We start from the raw sequence: 26,363 nt of genomic DNA, 5'->3' as shown, positions 1-26,363 counted from the left end.
GAACAGGATCCTTTAGAGGACCTTTACTCAGGGTGTCCGTCATGTCATCCTGATCGAAATCTGGGGAAGCTGCCTGCCAACCCATAAAATCAATTAGCCGTCCCATCAGATTCCTATAACTAGGATCAGCATGATCTGTAGGGTCTGGTCTTTCAAAATCCACTTCAGGTGATGTGTCTAGGCCGCAGGCATTTTGGAGACAGTCATAAAGATCTGTTATTTTGGAATTTGGGTCCACTAGCTCTTCAGGGACCTCTCTGGCTCCAAACCTAACTCCAGCTGAAGTGACATCCTCTTCAGAGGAGTGTTCTTCAAAAATGGATGACATGGATCTCAAAAATTCCTGTCTGGTTTGAGGATGGAAAGCTTTTTCAGGTAAAGAGGGTGGTATCGACTTAGTCATGAGTAATGGCGTTGACTTGGGTATCGGGATTAATTAATGTCTCGATAAAGGCGTCGATAAAGAAGACGCTGGCTTCGATGTTTTCGAAGGCAGCTTCGATACTGTCGAAAAGGCTTCCATACAGTCGAAAGCTTCAACGCTATTTTCATCAGGTGGTTTTGACACAGTAGTCGTCGACCATGAGGCAACCTCGAGGGGGCAACTTCGAGGTCTTCTGGTCCGCTTTCTCAAATATTTTAAGCATCAAAGCCATAAAGGCCTCCCATTTTTCTGGGGAATCGTGCTTAGATGGATACGTTACTCTCCTCTCAGAAGAGGAAGAAGACCTGTGACGTCGCTTTTTTGTGTTCTTAGTGAAAGACAAGGAGGATTTCCCCAAGCGACTCTTTGATCTCTACCTCCTCGACTCATGTCGAGATTTTCGACTAGATTCATCCGAATCTCTTTGTCTTTTAGAAGACTTGTAAGTTTCCTCCCCCACAGCCAGCTTACCTCTACGTTCCCTAAGAGCCTTATTGGACATGGCCTGACAGGAACTGCACTCATCAACCCGATGGTCTGGGCTGAGGCACCAAAGGCAATTCTGATGGGGGTCGGTTATTGACTTTTTCCTACCACACTTTTGACATTTTTTTAACCCTGTCTTGGGTGTGGTGGGAGTAGATGACAAGGACATCGTTCGAAGAAAATTCTGATGTGCCGTTCTTAACAAGAAGCAGTTGCGTCGGAAAAACGGAACTGAGGTAACGGGCGCTGCTCGGTCCCTTTATACAACATATGACGTCGACAGAGGCCCTCGAGGGACTACAACTCCGTGGCTTCGAGCACAGCACCCTCTGGTGGTGAAAAGTTTCCTTTGCGGTAATGTCATGACAGAATCCACACTTTACACATTCAGGGCAATCAAACCAAGTTTTGTAAAATGTCTTTAGTGGGAAACAAGTTCCAGCGAAATCGTGCACCCCCGAGCTAGCTTCCAATAAACGCTCTATCAGATACCCACTGAAATGGTGGCGCAAAAACCATAACCCGGGAATCCTTACCAACCTAAAATCTCTCAGCGCAAACCGTAGGATTCGGATTACCGAGCCCAAATCTGCTTACTACTCTTCCACCATTGTGGCATCCTTTAACAGGGGCAAAGCCTTCTTTGAAGTAGCAAAGCATTGTACCAAATCCTCAGCCGAACCCGAGGTACCTGCAACACAGGAAAAATGCAACAGAATCAACATTTGTATTGCAAAAATAGAATTAATCTGAGAGACCATTGAGTCAACCTCTCACAGCATTTGCATTCCCTGGCCCCCGGCACACACACTGCCCCTCAAACAACCTCTTTCGAAAATACCAATCCTAGATCCAGTTGACTTGGCTAACTACAGGCCCATTATGAACCTCCTGTTTATTGGCAAAATCTTGGGAAAAGTAGTTGCTTCACAATTACTCGCCAGAATCGATCAACTCCACCTCCTAAATGGCTATCAGTCAGGGTTCCGCCCCAAGTGTAGCATCGAGACAGCCACCATCCAGGTGGAGGATGATGCCCTCCAAATCATGGATAAGGGTGACACATACCCCCTCGTACTGCTTGATCTCTCAGTTGCCTTCAACACAGTCAACAACCACCTCATTCTCTCCCTCCTTGTTGACAGGCTAGGACTCTCTGGCATTGTCCTGAATTGGTTTACCTCCTGCCTCTCAGGCAGACACCAGGCTGTCCAGATGAACTTGTTGCATTCTAACTGACTCCAGGGCCCCTGCGGAGTCCCCCAAGTCTTCATCCTGTCACCAATCCTTTTTAACCGTTAGATGGAGCCTCTGGGCACTCTCCTCAAAGATCCCAATACAGCCAACCACCAGAACATAATTAGTCTGCGCAATTACCTAGACATCATCCAGACCTGGATGTAGACCAGTTACCTCAAAATCAACCCATCCAAGACAGAATCCGCCCTCATCATTCTGTAAAAAACAACTTGTCCACCAATGGCTCAATGACATGCGCCTACAAGGATTTGATCCACAACTCTCAGGCTCAGCAAAATCCTCAGGCATCACTATTGACAGCGGCCTGTCCTTCCAGAAACACAAAGCCAAGAAGGCCCAAATAGCCTGGCTCAGAATCTCTACCCTTCGCAAAACCAAACCCTTCATCCCGCTGCAGGCCTTCTGGACAGTAGTGCAGGACCTGGCAGTCTCACACATTGACGGGGAAATGCTCTCCTGGCATGGCTCCCAGAGGTTCAGTTGGCTCTCCTAAAAGCAGTTCACCGTGCTGCAGCATGTCATATTACGGGTGCACAGAAATGTGACCAAATCACCCACATCCTACGCGAACTACATTTGCTTTCACTCCAGGATACTGTTTAAGACTGCATGCATCATCCACAAAGCAGTCATGAGTAGCCCACCAACATATCTGGCGGATAAACTCCACATATCTGGCGGCACACACTCCTCATGCAGCACATCCACCAACCGGCTTGAGAACACTACTTGTCCGCAAAGAGATGGCCCGCAAACAATCTTTCTCTTGTCATGCACCCACCCTCTGGAACTCTATCTCGGAGTCGGCTCAGAATGCCCCCACAATTCCCCAAATTCACAAATCTCTCAAAACATGGTTCTTTCAACAACACCTGACCAAGGACTAATTCCAATGGACACACGTACCGATGCACAGACCCCACAGTACTGTGCTACTGTTAAAAGATGCCAGTCCAAATATAAATATAGTTTTTTATCCTTGCATCTTGTTGTTCATGTAGTATTTTCCATTTGTTGTTAGGTTCTGGTTGGGAACCTTCATAGGCTTTCCATCCAGGATTATTCAATTTCCTTTTTTTCTCAGCTTTATGCAATACCAATTACATAGGTGCATATTAAGTAACTCTTCGTGAGTTCCTTGTCTCGTATTCTGTTTCCCCGGTGCCTGCCCACTTCTAAAGTTCTCCCTGGTACCTCTCTGCAGGCTGGGGAACGTTGTGGGCTCTTGCTTTCACTCTGGTGCTCTTCTCGGGTACTGGGTTTCTCCTCCCTTTTCTTCGTCGCGCCCTAGTGTCCGGCTGTCCTTCCTCCATATGCAGAGTGGGTGATTGGGAAGCTGCTCGCATTCCCAATGACTCTTGCATTCTGCGTGCTCGCGGGTCTCCCGTTTATATGTGTATTACATTTATGAAGCGCCCAGATTCAGAGTTAACACAATACTTGTACAGAAGCAGGTAAGGACCAAGACATTGTAACAGAGGGTGCTGATGCAACAATTAGTCATATTTGTTTAACAACCAGGTTTTTACCAGTTTCCTGAAGTCTGGGGAGGCGGGTTCATTTATGATGTTGGGGGTTGGGAGGAGTTCCAGAGTACAGGTGCAGTGATGCAGAAGCTGGAGCCACCAGCTTGCTTGTTTTTTAATCTAGGAGTTAGTAGTGCGAGGCTATATGATGAGCGGAGGGCACTCACAGCGGGCTTGATGGAGATACAGTTGTCATGCTAGGATGGGGCATCGTTGCAGATGCAGAAGTGGGTGATTGTCAGAATTTAGACCTCAATGCCCTCTTTGATGAGGGACCAGTGGGAGCCTCATTTGGCAGCTGAGAGAACTTTGTATTGTAATAGTTGGAGTTTGCAGAGGTTCGTGGTTGACATGCCGGTAAGTAGAGCATTACAGTGGTCTAGTTTGCTACCTATGATGGCTCTAGCGAGAGTTAGGCAATTATCCGGTGATAGGAATTGTCTGCTGATGGTGATGAATTTGGACGTATGGGCTGTGAAGGACGCAAGGGCATTGATGTGTTTGGACATGTTGAATTTTACATCTAGGTGGACACCAAGAGTTTTTACATATTCCGAGACCGGGATAGTGTTACTGTCAATGGTGAAAGTGGAGAATGCGGTGTCCAGCTTCTTGAGTCGATGGGGGGAGCCAACTGTGAGGAGTTTGGATTTGGTGTCATTGAGGCCGGGGTTGTAGCCAGCCATCCAGTTCCGGATGACGCTATATATCCGATTGACGGTGTCAGCATTTGGGAGTAGGTACTTTTTCAGAAGGAGGAGGACCTGGGTGTCAATTAGTGTATGGGATGCCCCGAGTGTCCAGGGGATCGAAGAGAGGTTTAGTGTAGGTGTTGCAGAGGGTGGGGGAAATGCGGGAGCCTTGTGGGACACCGCGTGGAAATAGAATGTGATCAATGGCTGCATCGCCAGCAATAACTCTCGGTGTGCGTTCGCTAAGTTAGGACTTGATCTAAGTGGTTTCCTCCTTGGAGAAGTAGAACTTTGAGGATAGGTGCTAACAAAGCATACCATGATCGACGAGGTCGAATGCTGCAGAGAGGTCAAGCAGGATAGCGAGGTTGCCTGAATCTCGAGCGTTGTCTAGTTGGATCTTTAGGTCAAGGAGTGCTCTTTCCGTGCTATGCTTGGGTCGAAATCCGGATTATCGCGACCCAAGCAGGTGGTGTTTCTCAAGGAATGGTTCGATCTGGGAGTATACCATGAGAGACAGTATTTCGAGGAGGAAGGGTGCCGTGGTAATAGGGCAGTAATTAGCAGAGAAGGAGTGATCTAGGGAGGGGTGTGAACCACGCCTCTTTGAGGCAGATGGGGACATAGTTGGTGGAGAATGAGGCACTGATGTAGTTAGTGATAATTGGGGGAGGTCCTGTGCACAGTTTGTCAATATGAGATGTGTAGGTATCAACCTTTGCAACTAGAGGGCTTCAGAAGCTGGATTGTGCTACGGACTAGTAAGAATTGAAAGGGCTGTGGGGTGGGTTGTTCGGTGAGCGAGGAGGGAGTCGGACTGCTGGTGGAGGGGGGTTTGATGGCAGACTGGATTCTTTTAGCAGCAATTCTTTCTTTCAATCTGTCGATTTTGTTAGAAAGGATGACTTGGATGGTCGTGCACTAGGGTTTGTCTTTGCAGATCTGGGAGTGGGGGGACAGGGTACTCAAGCTCTTTAAGAATGGTGAAGAGCTCTTTGGCGTTGGAGTTAGCCTCAGAGATTCTCGTTTTGTAGGAGTTGGCTTTTGTAACTATCAGTGTGTTTTTGTAGGTTTCACTAAGGTGGTGAAGGCCTCCTGGTTAGCTGGGGTAGAGTTCTTTCTCCATGAATGTTCTAGGGCTAATTTGTGTTCGCGGAGTGAGATAAGTTCTTCTGGGCACCAGGGGTTGGTGGTTTTACCTAGTTTGGGAATTTTAGATTTGAAAGGGCAAACTGGATAGCACGGTTGTAGTGGGTGACTAACAACTGAGGATCGTCGCTGTTGGGCTTTTAGGATGTAAGTAGGTTCTGTAAAGTGAGGGTTAGAGTTTCTTTGGGGAGCCTTCATATGTTGCGAGCCAGTATAGGGAAGGGCGGTATAGTGTGGTTGGTAGAGGAGTGTGGATGCGAGACTAGGAACTCGATCAGAAGATGGTCGCACCAGGGTAGGGTGCTGATACTGGTGACAACTAAACTGATATTGAGTGTCATAATCCAGCCTAGGATGCAGCCTTTCTTGTGGGTGGGGAGGCAAACTGTTGGACAACATTCATCTCTGCGAGAGAGTTAGCTAGGGTGATGGCTTTGGAGTCAAGTTGGTCATTGAAGCCCAGGTTAAAATCGCCCAGAAGAATGAGTTTAGTGGCAGGTTTGATGAAAGAGGTACTGAGTAGGGAGATGTCGGATTTGGGGAACTTTGCGAGTTGGGGTGAGAGTAAAGTAGAAGTAAGTTTATGGTAGTCTGATTATTGAGGGATAGTTTGGTAAGTCAGATTTCGAAACCTGGCAGTGGTGGGATAGACATTTCCCTGAAGGAAAGGGTGGATTTGGTGATAATGGCATCCCCGCCGCCTGGTTTGATGAGGCGGCCTGATCTGAGGATGGTATAGCCTGGGGGAATGGCGAAGGAGAGGGACGAGCCAGCTGCAGAATAGAGCCTATATTCAATGATCGCGAGCAAGCCAGGGTAATTATCTTCGATCAGATCGTGGATGTGGGTGGCATAAGCGCATAGTGAGTGGGCATTAGTCATAGTACCCTTAAGCGGTGGATGTCAGAGGGTTTAGAGGAACTGTTGGGGCAGTGTGTACTCTTAGAACTGGGTGTTGGGTGGATGTGCATAGGCATGGTGTGGGGTGTGCGTGTGGACGAGGGGATGGGGTAGTGCGAGATGATAGTATGACGAGTATGACTGCTCCTGTGGCGGGAGTGTGGCCGATGATGAGGAGGGGAGCTGCTGAAATAGTTCAGGAGCGTAGATTAGCTGTTCTTGTTAGTCAATGGGTGTAAGGTAGGATTGTGAGGCAGGGTAGGAGAAGTGCTGGATAGATGAGAGAGGTGTGTGGTGGAGGGGGTAAGAAGAAAGTAGGGTTTGGAATGGGAGGTTTGGCGTGAGGGGTGAAGGTAGAGGGGACTGGGGTACCAGTGGTGTTAGAGGGGGGGGGTCGCCCTTGTGTGGTGGAGGCAGCGGTGGAGCCCTGAAGCCAGTCAGGTGATTGATGTGAAGGGATGGGAGAAAGTATATTGGTGGGGGAAGGAGGGTGGACTGTGATCAAGTCGAGTGGCATGAACAGAGCACAGAGAGCAGCAGTGCAAGGTATCTGCAAGCTTAGCTTGAGTAATGAGGTGCAGCATGGAAGGTTGTAGGCTGCCGGTGGTTAGAAGATGGAGACAGATTGATTAAGCGTTGCAGATGTGTTCAAGATGGAGGTCTACGTGTTAGGCAGATGCTAACGAGTGCTGCGGCATGGGCAGGGGTTGATTGGCTACCATAATCACTCAGACAGGCATCACCAGGGGCCTTAAGTGGGGGAATTTGGTGAGAGCCGGCATTGCTTGCTGGCGGAAGTCGATAATCAAGGCCGGATGGCCAATCAAGGGAGCCCGATGGGGAGGTTCGGTACAGGGCTTGAGCGCTAGCTTGCGCAATGGGTGCAGAAGGGGTTGCAGAGGCAGCGGCCATCTTCAGATGGAGCAGATGTTCTACGACGCTCTGGCAATGCCCAGAGGGTTTCCAAGCATGGTGGAAGCAACCAATGGAGAGGATGCATCCTGATGTGTCTCGGTGGTCATCGGGTGGAAGCAGGGCCAGACAGGCATCATCAGGGGCCTTCTCGGCTTCCCTGTACACAGACTTTGCAGCTTGAAAGCAGCTCACATTTCCAGTTACCTTCTTGGATGGTCTCAACGTGTTTGGTTGGACAACCTGCCCACCACGATAGAGACATCGTCTTGCTACCACCTGCTTAAGGGCTCTGCTTTCCTGCAGTACAACAGTTCTCCCGTAGTTGGAAACGCCAGTTCTCATGTGTCTCACTCTCGCATTCAGCCGCTCTTCGAAAGTCACGAGCTCCGTGACTATTTTCTGGCCCGCCTCCTCCAGGTCAAATAATCACTGCATTTTACTGTGCATCAAGGGTAAAGCAAAAAAAAGAATGCCATGCCATCAGTAGACCCCCTAAATTTTGCAGAGTCACTCCTCGTTCATACCCAACCTGTCAAACATCACTTTCACCCGTTTATTCATACATCATTTAAACTCCATGCATACACGCATACATAAGAACAAACACACAAACATACATGCGCACACACATATTTTAAGTAAAAAACCCATCTACCCTACCTACTCATTCCCTCAGCATGACCCGTGCCGCCATGGAAGACCGGAAGGCCCGCCTCCACTATGTGAACATACTGACTGACAGGAGAGTACACCTCACTGGTCAGTCAACATGTTATGCTGTTTGGAGAGGAGACGGGCCAGACTTCTGACAGCTCACTAGCCTCCCATTATTGCATGCTACGTTTTGATGCAAAGCCTATGGGGCTCTGCATACAAAATAGAAATGCGTAGCTGGGTACATGCCCCAAGTCTGAGGCAGGTAGACCATTACCCTATTCATATAAATAAGTTATCAAAAAAGGGGGGGGGCAGAAATTAGAAAAGCACACAACACAACACTTTAGAAATACTTAGCAAGGCAGGAAAGTCAAAGTCTACTGGTGAGCCAAAAGTTCAGAGGCCCGGCTCCCTCTTAGAGAGAGTGGGACACAAATGTGCCCAGGATCACACAGTTTAAAAGTCTTGAAAAGTCTTGCAGAGAGTTTAAAAAGGCAGGGGTTCAGCTCAGAAAAGTTCAGTTAGCCAGCCTAGGGTCAACCCAAGAGGTAAGTGGAGGATTTACGAGACACCCCACACAGACCGTTGCAAGGGAGGCCAGGCGGACACAGTACCTTGAAAGTGGAGAGGATCCTCCAGCGGGGGCAGTTGTTCCTGGCAGCGGGTGCAAGTTGCAGCGTCGTCCAGAGGAAGAGAAGATCTCGACGTGGAGGACAGCTGAAGGTCGTTGCACTGCCAGGGACGAAACCAGCCGCGGAGTTCTCTGGTTAAAAGGTACTACCCTTTTATTTGCGGTTGTGGTAAAACGTGGTATCCTGGTTGCCGGGGTGCTTGGTACAGGCAAGGCGGCCATGAGATGATCCGGGAAGGCGAAAAGGCGGGCAAACTGGTTATACCCACCAGTCAAAGGAAGAAGACTCTTCGGGCTGAAGATCTCCTCTGTCGTTGGAAGAAGTGGTGAGTCGGTTCAGCAGGGCTCCACCGGTGGTGCCGGCGTTGCAGGTCGGCTCAGCTTCTCCCTCTTCGGATTCTTTGGTCCTGTGGCGACGTCTGAAGTCCCAGTCCACAAAGCCCTGCTTTTATGCAGAAAACCCCCATTCACCAGTCCTAGCTGTCAATCAAACATGCTAAGTGGTGAGCCGGGCGGCTCACCACTGGGCCAATCATACAACAGTGCGACTTGAGTTGCCAAGGAAACTCAGTCCAGGGTGCCTAAACCCCCCTCCCACACATCCTGTGTACCCAGACAGAGTGGCACCACTTTTGGAGGCTTCTGTGCAGAAGCCCGCCAAAAGTGGAACAAAGGGCTCGACTTGGGTTTGGAGTTACAGAGGCGAACACAATTGCCATTTTAAAACCGAGTCCTGGGAAAAAGACCCAACCGGGGAATAAATATTAAATAAATAACCCGGCGGTATCTTTAACATTGCACCAAAAAGTGGTGCGTTTAAAATGAATGGGAAAATCCCATAGAGAATATTCTTAAGGAATATTTTGTGTGGTAACCACTGCCACCATCCAGAAACTCGACAAGGGGGGACTGCACAGTGCCCCCTTGAAAACAGACCCATGGGTAATCTAATTAACCCCTTCCAGTACGTCCACAATAGGATGGTTTGTACTAGTTCTGTTAGTAAATTTAGGTCTAGTAAAGCCAATGGTGACTTTACATGCCTGGGAGACAGTAGTCAGTCCCAGGGTATGGAGTCTATGTTTGGGGGTCACTATGACACCCCTGTGTTACTGCACTGAGGGTGCTGTGTAACACACATCCCAAAACCACATGAAGCCCTATGGAGTAAAAGACCCCATAGCCCATAAAACACATTACAAAGTCAAAGGATATCTCAAATCATGTCTAAGAGTGGGAGAACAAGAGTCTCACTCTTAGCAGGAGAATAAAATAATCCCCAAAAATCCAGCAAAGATGCTTGGGGACTCATTAGGTTTGGGAAATTAGCCTTAAGAGAGAATTCTCCTTAACAGGGGTACTTACCTCAGTATCTTTAGCTTTGCTCTTCTCAGTTGAGACTTTCAGTAGCTACTTTTGTTAGAGTTGATTCCAGCTCTGCTCTCCACAAATGTAACAGCTTGTGACCCAACAGTGATTTTCTACAAAACTCTCTAACTTTGTGCAAGACTTTTATTAACTACGAAGTGCCTCAGCTCCATAGACTGTGCTCCAATTAACTTTGGCTGTCCTGACTCCCTGCAGACTCTTCTAGTCCATTGACTTTGATATTGTCTGTCCCTCAGATGTGATAACTTGTGTTTGGACTGTTATTGCTGGGAAAGGTTTTGTCTAGACTTCATTGGAATATTTAAATATACTCACATGCCCTGTGAACCAGTATAACCTTTTTGTTCCTTTAACCTTCCCTTTCTGCAACCTCAGAATCTGCAAAGTGTACTACTGATATATAAATGCCATTACTGTCCTTGTGAATGAAGTCACCTCTGGGTGTAGGAAGTGTGTAAAAAGATTCTCTTTAGAGTATCTACTAAACTTATGCTGATTCTGGAAAAGTATTTTAAAGTGTATTTGATTGTTACATATCTTGCCCTTTTCAAAAACGCTCATTTAAAAATTGATGGTAAATAAATAAATAACTATTTATAACTGAAACCTTGAGTGTAAGTGTTACTTGGCTACTTATATTTGCGAATTGCATTGCTACAGCTCACATGTACCCCTCTTGAGATGGGCCTGGCTGCTCAGTCACACTACCAACTTGTGTAGAACAGCCCTATACCAAAAGGTGGGTTACCTAATACCAAGCAGACAAGTGTTGTGTAGTCTCACACAGTGTTACTACATCAATTGGAAAAGTGACCCAGTCACAATTGAATTCCATTTGTGACAGACTGGTTGAGTAGTACCGAAAAGTGAGTATTTTGGTCAAATGTGTTGCAAATTTTGCATTTTAAAGAATATGTGTTCAGTAACAGTGGTCAAAAGAAGTAGCCACATATTGCACTTCTGGCATGGCTTTATCTCCCTGCGGGCCGGTCCGAGCCTTTAGCCCACACCTTGGAAAGTGACTTCTACTGCTGTGCACCTGACCTCTGGAGTAGCGTAAGAATGCATCTCAGCTGCACTTCAGAAGTAACTGGGGTCCCTGCACTTGAAAGAACACCTCGTTGCCCAGAGCCCCTTACGCTTGGTCTTCCCTTGTCCTTTTCTCTCTGTATTCTTCATTTGTTTGGACAGCAGCTGTGACCTGCTAGCCAGGCTCACTCTCCATAAATCCTAATGTGCTAACATCTCCTGCTTTTCAGCCTGTTTGCTGAGCGCTCTATGGTAATTCCAGGGTGCCACCAGCAGGTGCCACCTAGTGGTGACAGATGGCTCCTGCAAGCACTAAACCTGGCACCAATGAGAGAGGCAGAAGGGAGTGGCGAGGACTGGCCAATAGGAGCGTAGGAAATCCATGCACTTGTTCTGATTCAATTGAAAGGCTTTGGGAGAGACCACCCTGAGTACCGACCCCTTCAGCCACTAGACGATTGCACTTTTTACAGACGCTCTCATAACCTATTTGTGAACATTCCTTTTTATCACTGTCAATAATTGAATATTAATCAATGTCTTTGATTCCCCCTGCAGGCGGCATACTCCCTTTTTGGCATTATCGGTGGCCCCCTGCTGGGGATCTTCTCCCTGGGGATTCTGTTCTCTTTTGCAACTTCAACAGTAAGTAGAAACAACAGACGCATTGAACTAAATTAAATGTATGTGGTTTTCAACAAATGGGACCCATTGCTTTCTTAAAATTATTTTTTATTTTTTTTAAACAGAAATGTGTCATTTGAACTTTGTCGATTTTCTTCACAATATAAAGAAAAAATAATGAACAGTACAGTTTTTGAACAAAGGAGCCCATATAGTTCTATTTATTTCACATAGTTATGTTTTTTGGTGAGCACAAACTGATATATAGATATTGATTTACTAACTTGTATGTCCAAAGTGCAAAAGCATGATGAAAAATGGGTGCCATTTGCACATGCAGAGTTTCTTAAGGGCTATTTGCGTCTCACCTATTAGTGCTAGGTGTGCAAATTGAGTTCAGTCTGCCCGTGCCCTCGAGACGCAACATGGATGTGAGAGTGGTCGAAGTGAGCGGGAGCGGTCAGGAGCGGTGTTCCACCACTATTACTGTTTACTGCCAACAGCTGGATTTTGCACAATTTTCAATATTCCGGCACTATTCTTCATGAAGTTAAAGCACACTTCTCCACTGTACCACCCGATATCAGTGACAGCTAAACTGAAATCTATTTCAACTCAATTGGCTGTCAACCAGCATGACTGCACCCCTTGAGAAAGGTGCTGCACGTTGCTCCTTTCCTTCCTACTCTGTCCCCCTCCAGTGTCAAGGTTGCACAACTTTTTTGGTACACTTCTATCACTGGGTGAGGGTGTGTGTTGAAGCGCATCCCGAAAGAGGTATGAGCTCAGAACAGCAATCTCTGATTCCGCCTTTTTCTTGCGCCTATGTTTTGCACTACATCTCCCATCAGACCTAGCCAGCATAGACAATGGTGAGGGGGGCTCATTAGTTTTAGTGCTAAACACCTTGCGAGTCCGTGCCCCCATGCAGCTCATTTGCTGAAGTTGCCAATCTACGGACGCTCCGCGTTACCGAGGAACTCCCTATTAGTCCCCTCCCACAGTCCCTCCCACCCTCACGACCTCCAATTCAAGGCCATTCTTTAATCTGCTCTGCAAGGTTTTCTGTCTCTGCGCAGGATTCCTCCACTTGGTCAAGGACTTTGATCCTATGAGGTACAGGTGCTATTTGTGTTAATTTTAGGGGTACATGAAGAAATGCTCCCAATACCAGGAGCTGGGGGGAGTGAATTTGTTACAGTTAATACAAATCCGTGACAACATTGTGTAGAGCAAATGTGTATATATTTTGGTATGGTGTATTTCTACCCGTTTAAAAGTTACAAAATCGTGAATAAGTGTCAGGAGTGTTCATGTGTGGAGGTTCCCAGCGCTACACTTTGTTCCTCCTGTTGCTCCAGAGAGTATTTTGTTGCTGCCTATTCAGCTTTTGAGGATAAGGAGGGGCCAAGCTTCAAATACTCACTCACGACGCAGAGCGTCGCAGAGTGTCAGGAGTGTTTCCTGTGTGGAGGTTCCCAGCGCTACACTTTGTCCCTCCTGTTGCTCCAGAGAGTCTTTTGTTGCTGCAGACAAGGCTACAGACATGGCGAGGCGAGGACTGTTACGTCTGACAAGACTCCCTCTTGTGGATAAACAGGGGAAAAGAAAGCCTGTGAAAGAGGAAGCAGCCAAGGTAAGCATCACCCAATGTACCCCCTGTGATCCTGCGCTTACTTTTCCTCGAGCAGCAGGACCAGAGAAACGTTGCACCAATCCTCGCCCCAATCCCCCTCAAGACTCACATTCAGAGGCCTGCACTACTAACTAGTAGTAAGGCGTTCCCACTTTCCTTGCCTTGCCCCTTATATCCTCCAAACTATAATCTGATCGAAGCAGAAATTCCAACGACATTGGATTGCTCAGTCCCGCGGCTCTGGCTGGCCGCGTGATGCGGGCAGCCGATATTTGGCTGTGGTCACCTGGAGCTATGCATAAACATCCTTGCGCTGGAGATGCAACTTGCACTTTGATACTATTGTCCACTCCACAAGCGCAAAATGTTTGGCAAGGTGTACAATGCTTACTTGATGATAAGTCTCCTATACGTGAAGATATAAGCACCACGCTGAGTACATTCAAGGAGATGGAAAAGGAAACATGAAATCACACGGCCACCAATACAACATTGTCCCAGCAGGACTGGGAGAAGGAATAAGTGCTCATCCCCGGCCGCTATGAAGACGTTGAGCTGGAGACATTGGCACATGTAGTGTAGTAAGCGACTGAGTATGGCGAGAGAACGCGTATGCGTCAAACGAACGAGAAATAAGAGCGAGAAAACGAGTACACAAAACAGATAAGTACATTGGACGGAAGAGTGAACGGAGCTGACGAATGCAGAACTGACAAAGTGGCGGATGAGCATCTGATGCGAATGAGTGCATAACAGATGAGCCTGGAGAGCGGGTGAACGCACGAAACAAATGAATGAATGGACCAGAACGCATGATTATGCTAGATGGAGGAGTACGCTATACGGATGAACCCGCTGACCCGATGAATAGAGCACAAGAGCAGATGAGAAACAAAACACATCGCACGGACCGGACCTGACCCCTGTGGATTGCGTGATGTGCAGTCTTTGATGTGGAACGCAAGGAACCGTTGTAAGAGCATACTTCATTTCACACCCCACGCTTACTCTCTCCTTACACCACCACTCAAGTAGAACACAGAGATACTATGACACCATTCGGTATAACTGTTCTCATATCAACATCCACCACTCACTCCCCATCACTCTAAATAAACATTGCTGGTTTCCCACCCCCAGCCAAGCGTTCTCGTCAGGTCTAACGCTGCCTCAATCGGACTGGATAACTCCCGCCAGACCGAACACATACTCCTGATTCCTCAACCACCACACCTATCGCTAGGAAGCAGCTACCACAAAAATGCCGCACCAGCTGCACACATACCTGGTGCGCACACGCACCTTTGACCCTCTCTAATCTCTCCACTGACCAGAACCTCGGTTCCCAAGGGCGTTCAACCTACCAGCGCCTTCAGACCATACCAATGGTATATAAGGCGCTATATAAATGCAAAATAACAATAACAATAACATGGCATAAGCATTTGGCCACCAGTGAATTCGACAGTTCTTAGACCTGTGCAGACCTTGGAACAATTTCAGGAACCAGCATTTGTCTTGCCCCCATATTGCATGTCCAATCTTTGTCCGCAGACCATAACGCATGAGGTGGCAAATGGATCTGAAGACCTTGGAGGGGCACCCAGTCATGGAGGAATTTCGCTAGCAGTGGCTGACAAATTGCTCCGAGACCTAACAAAAATAACTACCCAAGTGAGTCTCAACAGAGCAGATAAGGTAATGAAGCCAGCAACTATGTTCCAAGATGAAACCGTGGTGTGTGATAGAAACAGCACAACCATAAACAACAGATCACACAAGCGTAGGAGAGTGGAATCCAGCTCCTCTCCCAGCATTAGCTGCTTACAACGTAGAGCAAGTGCGCATCATCAAGAAGACACAGGACTCCATAAAGCTGCAAAATTCACCCCAGAAAGTGCAGTTGTGCACCGAGGTCATCAGTCAACTTCTGAAGAGTCTTCCTCTGATTCGTCATTCATACAGCGGGACTCCCCAAAAGTGAGAAGGCATGTGTCTAATCGAAATCCAGTTGGTACATCCGAAAGTCTAAGTCCAAAGAAAATCATGGAACAAGTTGTGCATGAGCTAAGCACTAACATCATGTCAGCACCAACGATAGCATTAGCTCCTTTCTTAAAGATGCACGAGCATATCAACGAAAATTATAAAGATCAAAGCAAAATGACAGCAATTATGCATTCTAAGCTCATCAACATTGAAACAGCAATGAATGGGTTTAGAACAAAACCAGCTGATGACAAAGAGAGATCTGACTTAACACACAAATCGATCCTAGAGCATCTAAAAAGTAACGCGAGGACAAAAGGCTATTGGCAGAAGTCGCCCGAGAGGCCCTATTACTACTAAAAATAAACAAAAAAGCATATAATGTAGAAGTAAATATCGGAGCTACCAGCCATAGACTTCAGGGAGAAGCCAAATCCATAATTCTCCAAAAGAATAAAGTAGATACCCAAAAAGAGATGACACAAATAACACCTGAGGAAACAAGAAGCCCACACAATCATGGCTTGGTTCCGCAAACTGGAGGCCACTCAAGTCTGAACACAGAAGATCCACGACACAAAAATAGTGAAACCAACAAAGTGTCCTCAAATCACAAACGTAGCTTAACAACAAATTGAGGGGCCGTCGACCAGACCACCTACTTCTACTGACGCAGAAGGTATTGTAGCAAATCCAACCAACCCGCATGCAGCGGCAAAGTCCCTGACCAAACAAGGTGACTGTAACTATTCAATCGTTCAGCCTGGCAAAGCAGTCAGTCAGATTGATAGGGAGGCCATATTTAATCAGACTAAGAAACCTAAAAATCAACCCAAAGGAAAGAAATTCAAATCCAAAAGTTGCAAATTTATTTTGCAAAATATCAAGTCCTTTTCTGCTGAAATAGAACCAAAGAATGCGGTCTTGAAGACGACCACATCTACAAATCGACACAAAAACCCACAAGAACAATCAGAGCAAAAAAAGGCAGACCGCTCGACCTGCTTGACAAACATGTCGCTTGATGACATGTCCCTGCTGATATATGATATTTCATTTATATTGCGCTCGTACACAAGTGTTTCAGAGCGCGAGTTTAATTTTCTGTTAAATTTAATAACATACGACACGGATCTCGAAGATGCGACTACTCAAGTTCAAACTGATTCACTTGAAATAATATACGATGATGATTCAGAAAAAGATGATGTAAAGAGCAAGAGGAGACGCTCAGAGTAGATGTTCAACTGCCTAAATGTACCGCAAAGCGAAAACAACAAATCGCCGGGCGGAGTTAGAAAACCATACCAAAGAACAACCCACGTCAAATTTCTTCACTTTAGCAGAAAAGAGGGAGAAAATAGAAGCAATGAGCCTCAAAGAACACCCCCTGGACAAAAATCTGCCATATGATCTAAAGACCGTATAGAGATGGGCCATTATTTGACTTAGATCACTCAGGTCGAGGCCAAAAACTATCTCCTGAGCCCCACTCTCTGAGTCGCAACAACTTGAAAGGTGATGCGACGATGAGAGATCAAGGAATCCGAAGGAACATCACTGATAAAACAAGCATTATCTCTAAACCTCTTGCCAATCATCAACTAACATCGGAACGTATATTATCAGTCAATGATGGACTGATACTAAACCGTAAAAATGCATCATGGTTGTTGCATCATGTTTCAAGTTTACGAGCAATTGAGTTGGATGACATTGCCATGGTAGAATTCACAGGAAGACCGCAACACGATCGTGTGCGATTGCACATTGACTCTAGAATGATCTGCGATCTATTGATGGGTGCGGCACCATCACTACTACCCTTGGTATTTGACATTATGGAAGTCCATGAAGGCTTAACGCTTAGTAAAATATCAGAAAACACAAAAGTAATGAAGAACAGACAAGCCAAGACGAAAGTAGAAGATCCCCTGAGTGGAAGGGGCGTCAAATCTCGAGCCCAATAATAACAAAGGCGGTAACCAACTACACACAGCGGAATCTGGAAATTAACATGATGAAATGCAACAGCTGTGAGGGACACGAAGCACCTTTAAAAATAACGCCCAAGTGTACTAATAACGACAATGCGAGAAATAGAACAGAGGCGAACTCAACGAGAATGCATTCAAAGGAAGGAACTTGGAGTTCGCTAGCCAGAGCCCTGTGTCTTAACATCAGCTAATGCCAAGAACCGAGTAAGGTTTTAACTTTAACACACTTATCTGGCTCGTGGAATACCCGTGGATTTTCACATTTATTTGACAACAATACTTGTGACCTGGACTGTTTTCACATCCTTTGCTTTCAGGAAAATCCACTCCACCCATCGCCGAAGCCTATGAAATAACAATGAATCTGGCAATAAAAGGAAAGAAAGGGCTCCCAATGGCAGGCCTGCTTACATTAATAAAAAAGAAAAGTGGATTTCCTGCCATTACTTCGAAAAATCCAAGCCCTTACATCCAACTCACTGTAATTGAAACAACTCAAGAGCTTAAAAGCTGCGGTCAATCGGATCAACATCTTGAACCTTTATTGGCAACATAAAGCAGCTGGCACCCAAAGCTATATTGACTAAATAACTACCTTAATTGATTGCCTGAAATCCTGGGATGAGAGCTTGAATGTGTAGCGACTTACACATCAACTGTCTAACACCAGGACAGCACAGCCGAAAACAAAGATACTAAATCTGAGATAAGTAAGAGCATGGCTAATATATGGATGGAAGAAATGGAGGCAAGAGACATGCCCGTCCTCAATGGGCATGTACGAGGTGACATTCCGCCTCGAGCCACGTGGAAAAGAGAAAGTCAGGTATCCATACTGGATTATTTCTTCGTATCCGAAAGACTGGCGCAAAAAGTTGCCTCGTTACAAGTCATACCAAGGCAGCAGAGCGACCACAATTTAGTGGAAATAACATACCACGGTCAGTCATCATCAACACACAAATTGTGGAAATCCTCATTGACAGTGGAGCCAGGCAGAAATAGACTATGCTTAAATGCCACCAAAGTGAATAATATCACGAGAGAATATCGAAATGATCTAAGCAATGGAAACATCATCAAAGTCGACTACCGCTTGCTGCTAGACCCACATGTAAAAATACAGCAGTGTTGGCAAAGATGTGGCTTCCAAGAAAACATGCATTTGACATAGAAATATCACCAAGGAAAAGAGAACTACGAAAAAAAATTAGATCAATTGCAAAGCTTCCCAACACAGATACAACTGTGCTGAAGAAGAATTTGCCTTCTGTGACGTGTACTTCTATAGTTGAGAAGAGTAAGCAGGCACTAAACCACCGCCCGCTTGCATAGTCGAGTAGATTTTATGAAGGATGGCGGTTGGGACATGGAGAGCTGTTGTCATGGTACGATGATGGTGTGGTAGAAATCGTTGTGGGATGTGACTATAGACGCGCATTTCGGAGAAGAGCATTTGGTAAAGAGCAGTTATTGCAGCAGGAGGCTGCGTCTTCATTCTGCCGGCTCTGAACGTGGCTTTGAACTACTGTTCGGGACCGTTGTGAACATTGTGAAGATTGCGAACATTGGGGAGATATTTCTCTTTTTTTGGCCACCATTTGGAAACTTCACTAAGTGCTTGTAATCCCGCCCTCCCCCCCCAGAAACCTATTTACTGCTTTTGCAAATGCGTGTATTTCGGAGAAGAGCATTTGGTAAAGAGCAGTTGATGCGGGTGCTGGTAGGGAGCGTGGAGTCTTAATATATCCAAGCCTGATAAGGTTTTCGAATGATTATTTAATGAATTATATTTTATTGTATTTTAAGTTCATTTTTTTTTTTTTTTAGCAAAGTGAATCTATTTATTTTTTCATTTTCATTATTTTATCTTGTTGTCTTTCCTTGCCTTTACACGTTACTGTCAAAAAGGGAAAGAACCACGTTATAATCTTTGGTATATAAAATGGCGAACACCTACACCTTGATGTCAAGCATGCCGCCATTAAAAGATATAACTAAAATATTTGCAAACACAAAAGTAACACCTAAACGCTCAAGCCATCACATTAACCTCACCCAGAGCCTTGGTTCGAACCAGAAAGCCCGTATAACATTCTCCACAGCTGGAGCCGTCAATGCCATACAGCGGTTCTATTCTGCAGAACCTTGCGCGACTAATGAGTTACTTCCAGATAGGTTAGAGGGAGCTTTATCGCCAGACTCCATAATTAAAGCTGGCTTTGAAATGGAAACAGTTTATTCAGCCCTTTGCCACTAATGAAAGTCTCCAAAATACTTTACAAGCAATGAACATGGCCATTTTTTTCTGTAGTCAAACTATATGAATACGTTGATGCGAAAATGACAAGGCAAATTGACATGTTATCCCAAATATTACAGTGGCAAAAGAGCTGTGGCACTGGTGCGAGTGAAAATAATGGAGGAGGACACCCGTGTCCAAGTTGCCAAAGGAAATTAAAGGTATCATAAAAGATGTTTTTTGCATAGATGATATAACCCAAATAGGGGATATATTTAACCCCACACCGACTTAGCCTGCCAAGAACAAGAGGTAGACAAAAAAAAGAAAAAGGTCAGATAGACTCTGGAGAAATAGATTTAGAGGAAATTATTGAACAGAACCCAGTACAAACATCTAATGGGGAAAACAGACAACCGGTTGTGATCACAAAACAATTGATAACACCTGATTTGACCCTGGCGAGCAAGGCGAATACTTACGTTATGTTCTCTAAAGTCAAAGTCCAAATTGTCAAATAAAATTCAAATACACAAAAAAACGAAAAACACGGAAGTGCCCAAACCAAGGAATAAAAGTAGTACACTCCAGTTTGTAAAAAAAAAATATTTTGCCTAAAGCTTCCACTCAAATAGCACGAAATGCTGTTGTAAGTAAATACACCAAAATGCAAAAAAGAAGACGTGATTCAGGCTCAGCCTCGACTAACTCTGCACAGGAATGTACATCTGGCACAGTCATGAAATATCAATCCTTGGATGACTTAGTCAGGGTGGTAGAACTGTGCAAAAGCGCTGACACAGCAAGCATGACATCAGGCATGGTTCAACTTGAAGGAAATCAAAACCCAATGCATTGTCCCGGGTCAAGCTTGAATTTGGCAAAAACCGACTATGATGAGAGTACAGTGAATCCCAGAAATAAGCTTCAAGAGATCGGGTGTCCTGATGTTCGTGAAGTGCAAAACAGTTTGAAATCGACACTCGAACAAAAGCGAGAAGACATAGCTAGGTCTCGTGAGTATTACATGACCAGCCCAAATGCATCAGCAATCGAAAATAAAAATAGCGTTTTGAGAAAATGTCAAGGCGCCCCCTTAATGACACATATTCACAAAAAGTGTTACTTCCTAATATTGGGGGAAAGAGCAGGAAGAAATTAGACAGATAAATAAAAAAACAATGAAAACAAGCACAAACCGAGCCTGCCACCATTTAATAATGCAATGTAGAGGTGGCCAATTTGGTGAATATGATCTGAACAGGACATCAGTGCTTAACATTTTGAACAAAATCCCCAAAGTAGAAGACATATGTTCTTGTGACCTGGATTTGATAGAATGTATAGATAACCATAGATGTGACATTGTAAAACTATGAATGTCCTCTGGGGTGGTGATGAATATGATTTGGTACGCAGGTACGCTTACCCATGGGCTTCATAGTTGACAAAGTTGTCAATCCAGACTTGGAGAAACATCCACAACGTCTGACTTCCAACCATATATTTAGTGCTAATGAAACCTTAAGTAACGGCTTGGAATTGAATAATAAGGATTTGCATATAGATGGTCAATTGCAAGGGTCTGCTTATAGCAGCCACCAAATCAGACAACAAGATAACTTTCAGAATCTTAAATTTATCTGCCATCAAAATACCTTAATTGGGCAGAACCCCAATAGTAACAGAAATTAACAACGAGAGAATAGGGAAAGTGGGACATGCTCCCTCGCCTCGTGGAATACGCGAGGACATAAGCATTTAACATTTAGTCATAACAATCAGTTGAATAATTATGACATTTTGGCATTCCAAGAAGTTTGGTTAACGTCCCCCCCTATATGGAATGCACACCACATTGTCCTTTTACCCGCTAAATTACCAGTGAGGGGAAGGCCTATGGCTGACCTTATGATGGTGGTCGAAAAGGCAATCAACCTAGAACTTTCTTCATGGTTCTCTCCCAACATGTTTATTCAACTAGTTAGAATAAAAACCCAACATGGGCTAACGGCATTGATCAACACATACTGGAATCATGCAGGAATCTCAGAGGAAGACTTCTTGAGAGATTTCGAGCTAACACGGGAGCGTGTTTATGATGACAAAGAGGTTTGCCACATAATTATAGTAGGAGATTTAAACATCAAATGTATAACTCAGTCTCCACAAAAACAGCCCAAGGCCACACTACAATGGTCCGCCTTAAAGAAAGAGAAGCAAATGGTGATGGCCAATGGGGCAGTTAGTGAAGATAACCCGCCTAGGTGCACGTGGCAGAGGGGTAATCAATCTGCCCTCATAGACTATATATATGTCACTCGGAATCTCCTTGACAAAATAAAAACCTTCCAGGAATTAGATTAATCTACCAGTGATCATAAATCACTTGAATTAGTATGGACCAGAGAGATGAGTACCAGTTTTGTCTATAAATCAAACATGACTAATGCTATAGCCACACACTCTCGGAATGGGCTGCGGTGGAATCCTTTATCTTTGGGTGATTTTCAAATCATCTAACCAATCTATTTAGATCAGGAGACCAAGATATTATGACTCCAAGTGGCATGTATGTGACTCTTCTGGAAAAATACCATCAGAAAGGGGGATAACATAAATTAAACAACACTTCTCACATTCATACCTACGATCCAGAAGTTGTCAAAAGGAAAGCACAAGTCAGAGCGCATAGGCACTTTGAATTAAAGTACAGAACATCTAAGACCCAGGAAAATAAGAAACATTTGCAAACAAAATATAAGAACTGGATAAGGGTCAGGAAGGCCAATATGTATCATCGAGATTCACAAAATATGTTGCGCTCCCTTGCATATAAGAGCTCTGCCTTGATCTGGGGACTCCTAAATCAGGCTCAAGGTCAAAGCCAACTAGGAGTACAGATCAACGCAGTCCCAGAAGAGGTATGGGTCATGTATTATAGAACCCTGTATGCAATTATGAATTTTCCTCATTCTACAAATGGGAAAGTGGATAGGGAACAACTATTCATTAACTTTGAATGGGATGACATCTTACAGTACATAAGCAAGCTGCGTATGTCCAGGCCCCCTGGCCTGGATGGCTTGTCGAACCTAATGATAAAGACGCATCCCGAATCCTGGGCTTACATTCTAGTGATAATATATAATCAAATGTTTCAATCTGGCCAAGTTCCATCATCTTGGTTACAATCTATAGTTGTACCTTTATATAAAAAGGGAGACCGGCAACTGCCAGAAAGCTATTCTGGATGTCCCGGGGAAAATGTTTGTGCGCATAATCCTTAAATACTTCACAACCTGGGTCAAAGTAATGAAACTAGCAGATTCTTTCCAAACTGGGTTTGTGGCGGGGTTAGGAACTACTGTGAATCTCATGACCATGCATGCCATTAAGCTTCTTGAAAAAGAGAGACGTCAGGCACTTTATATGGCCTTTATAGATTTCAAAGCTGCCTTCGACTCTGTCGAGGGAATTGCGGTGGGACAAGTTAAGAAAAGGAGTATGCCCAGCCCCCATATTATACCGGATCAAACAATTGCATACAAACACAAGAATACAAGTGAGATTGTCATTGAATGGAAACCTAACAGTCCCAATAATGACCCATCGTGGGTTAAAACAAGGGTGCATTCTTGCATCAGCAGTTTTTAACTTCTTTGTATCAGACATGAGGTATACTTCTGAAGAAATTAAATCTGATCCACCAAGACTTAATGGACATTGCATCCCCTGGCTGTTTTATGCTGTTTTATGCTGTTTTATGCTGATGATCTTGTGCTGTTGGCTAAGACACCCAGGGGATTGCAGATCCTACTGAAGCAACTGAATACATAGGTGGAGAAAAATGATTTAACAATCAACAAGGAGAAAAGTAAAATCGTAATTAACTCCAATTCGTTACAGAACACAATTGTAGAAATTGTCCACGAATATAAGTACTTGGGGCTCAACTCAAATGACCATCCGTCTGACACATCTCATTACGAAGAACTTAGGAAGAAAGCTAAAACTGCTTCCTCCCAGGCACGTATAATTATGGGCCAGTACGGAAAATGTTCCTTACTACCGGCATTGCAATTTTATAAGCAAAAAGTTACACCGACATTACTATACAGAACCAAACCCAGAAAATGGAGAGATGACAACTTTTAGGGCAAAACTAGAGGGGATTTACTGGAGAAGTGTATTAATGCTACCACAAAGTCAATCAGTAGACTCCATTAGATATGAACTGGGCCTGTTATCGCTTGGTATGGGATACAAATGGAAAATGGTCGCATTTTACAAGAAATGTTTGTTAACAGCAAATGACAAATCAATTATGAATGTTGTTGCAAAACATGTGTTGAATCCCTCAAGTAAACAGATGTGTATATGGTTGATGAAAGTCCAGCAAGTCTTAAAAGATGTGAATGTATCCAACCACATGCTGGAAACAAATCCGGACAGAGTGAACAAAAAGATCTATCAATGAGACTGGATTATAAACAGAGAAACTTGCATGAAGTCCAAACGATTTCAAGAGTATAATCAATCATGCAAGAAATTAAACATTGTAGAATCCTATCTGGTGAAATTCCCTATGCCAGCGCAAGATATCAATACCTAAGATTTCGGTTGGGCATCTGTCATACTAAAGAACTATCTCATAAATGGGGAATAGCAGAAGATGGTGATGTGTCCTGTCGGTTTTGCAAAGATAAAGCTAGTGTCAAAACACTTACTAACTGAATGTAACAAACTAGTTGGTTTTAGAAAAAAGTACTTCTTTCATCTACTTGATTTAATTGATTTTTGATTTTGAATTATTTATAACGCGCTCTGAACGGACTGAACCGTATCATTATCCTCATTGAACAGCCAATATAATGTGTAAAATGTTAATCAATTGTACTTTAACATCATTGAGATTGGCAGTGAAACAGTTTCTTAATGAACTGAATTTGGTAAATACGCATGAGTCAAATCTGTAGAACGCTGAATCACACTAAAGCCTATTGTTTGATTAATTCATTTTTAGTTTAGTATGGCAGCATTGTAATGGAAAAACACGTAAAGTACAAATGCATGTATGATAATATTGGGGTAACAATTATGTAATCATGGTGAATGATAGATTGTTTTTTCCCTTTTTTTATTATTATTTTTACTCCTTGTTCAAATGTAAATGTAAAATGTAAAATGTAATTGAAATGAATTGTTTTGGAAAAATATATTTATAATTTTTGAAAGGTTGATTTTATCAGCCAATTCAAAATAAATAAAATAAAAATAAAAAAAAGAAGAAATTCAAACAAAAATAAAAAAATCGGCTAATTTCTCACAAACATATAATGGACCAACGAGACGCGGAAGATAAAATGAGAACCCTGTCAAATTTCAACTCAAGATACTTTTGGAAACTCATCAACAACACAAGTGCCCCACAATAAGCAATTCAGAGTAACATGGTATCTGAAAATCAGTGGGGGAACCACTACAACGAGTTATATAAAAAGAAAGGACACTCACAAAATCCTATCCTACCTCATATAGATAAGTGGGGCATCCCGTTTGACAAGGATGATATTCTAACAAAAATCATACATGTTAGTTCGTCCAGAGCCCCCGGCCGAGATGGAATTACCAACCAAATGTGAAAAGAAAATCCTGGTGAGTGGGCCGAGTTTTGTATGTCCCCTTTCTCTTGAATAACAGACTAAAAAGAAATTCTGGATTCGTGGAAAAAGTGCAATTGTTGTTCCGATTTTCAAGAAAGGAATACGATCTGATCTGAAACATTATCGCACGATTGCACTTCTCGACATTGTGGGCAAAATATTCGTCTCGCAAACTCAATCAAAAACGACAATGGCAAATGGCAGAGCTCAGACTTGTGCATCGTTGTTGCTTTGCCGTGCCGTGCATACAGACAGGAGTCTGTTTTCCATATCTTTTGAGTGTACAAGAGCTCCATTGCAGGCAGAGCTTTGGCGGAGTGAGCAGAGTGTTTTGGTGTTTGGTGGGTTGGCGTCCAGCGGTCGACCTATTTTCTCCCCTGCTAAGGGGTTACCACAGCGCAGTGGGTGATCGCACTAAATGAACAAGGTACTTGTGTGCTTCTTGCATATTACAAATAAATCACATAAAGTCCAACGTCCAATTTGCATCTCTTCTTACGTCTAAGCACGTATTACACCTGTGCAATTGCGTTACTGGTAATAATTGTTGGGCAGAACTGCGACGCAATCTGCCTGTGACAATACGTTACCCCTGGATCTTTAAACACATACAGGTCCTCACTCTCCCTGCCTCCACCTATACGTAGCTGTCGCTCTATTTTTCCTTGTGGAGACTGCAGGGTTACTGAACACTTTGATCTTTGTGGTTTTTGACGTCATGTCGGAAAGTGACCAGGATGGGGCAGAGTGGTCTCGCCTACACTTAACCAGGAGCATCAACACTGTCCAGTGGCTAACGTAGAGGGCATTAACGATCATATTGCTGTGGAACGTAATATGGATCAGGAGACTCGGTACGATTTACCTGCTCTGCCTTCCTGCGAAGTTCCACACTTATGCCCGCTGGATGTACGGGTCGAAGTTGTTGCGCAAACTCTTTCTTCTTGTAACATCTTGGAGCACTACCAGGATGGTGTGTCTTCAGACTGTCTTAGTTAAAGGTCCACTAAAACTCCTGCAAAGGAAAACAATACTTTGCCCTTAACTTCATCTGAGGTTGGAGGAAATCGGGACAGAATTTCAACTTCACAGACTGTTGAACCTTCTAATCACTTGCCTCTTGCCAGTCGTGGAGGACTCCAAGATCAGGA

At 44.4% G+C, this 26,363-nt stretch overlaps 1 protein-coding gene across 1 annotated transcript in view; it reads left to right on the top strand.

The window, feature by feature from the left end:
• LOC138514393 (sodium-coupled monocarboxylate transporter 1-like) overlaps positions 1 to 26,363 on the top strand; it is an 892,200-nt gene that overhangs the window by 635,886 nt on the left and 229,951 nt on the right. The window contains exon 11 of the mRNA XM_069629875.1: positions 11,617 to 11,703. Within this exon, the coding sequence (XP_069485976.1) occupies positions 11,617 to 11,703 (87 nt within the window). The remainder of the gene's footprint in view (positions 1 to 11,616; positions 11,704 to 26,363) is intronic.

Source organism: Ambystoma mexicanum, chromosome 12, assembly GCF_040938575.1.
Source record: "Ambystoma mexicanum isolate Mex_15411 chromosome 12, UKY_AmexF1_1, whole genome shotgun sequence".
Classification (NCBI taxonomy): Eukaryota; Metazoa; Chordata; class Amphibia; order Caudata; family Ambystomatidae; genus Ambystoma; species Ambystoma mexicanum.
Note: the sequence above shows the minus strand (reverse complement) of the source record. Positions and strands in the feature narration are given on the sequence as shown.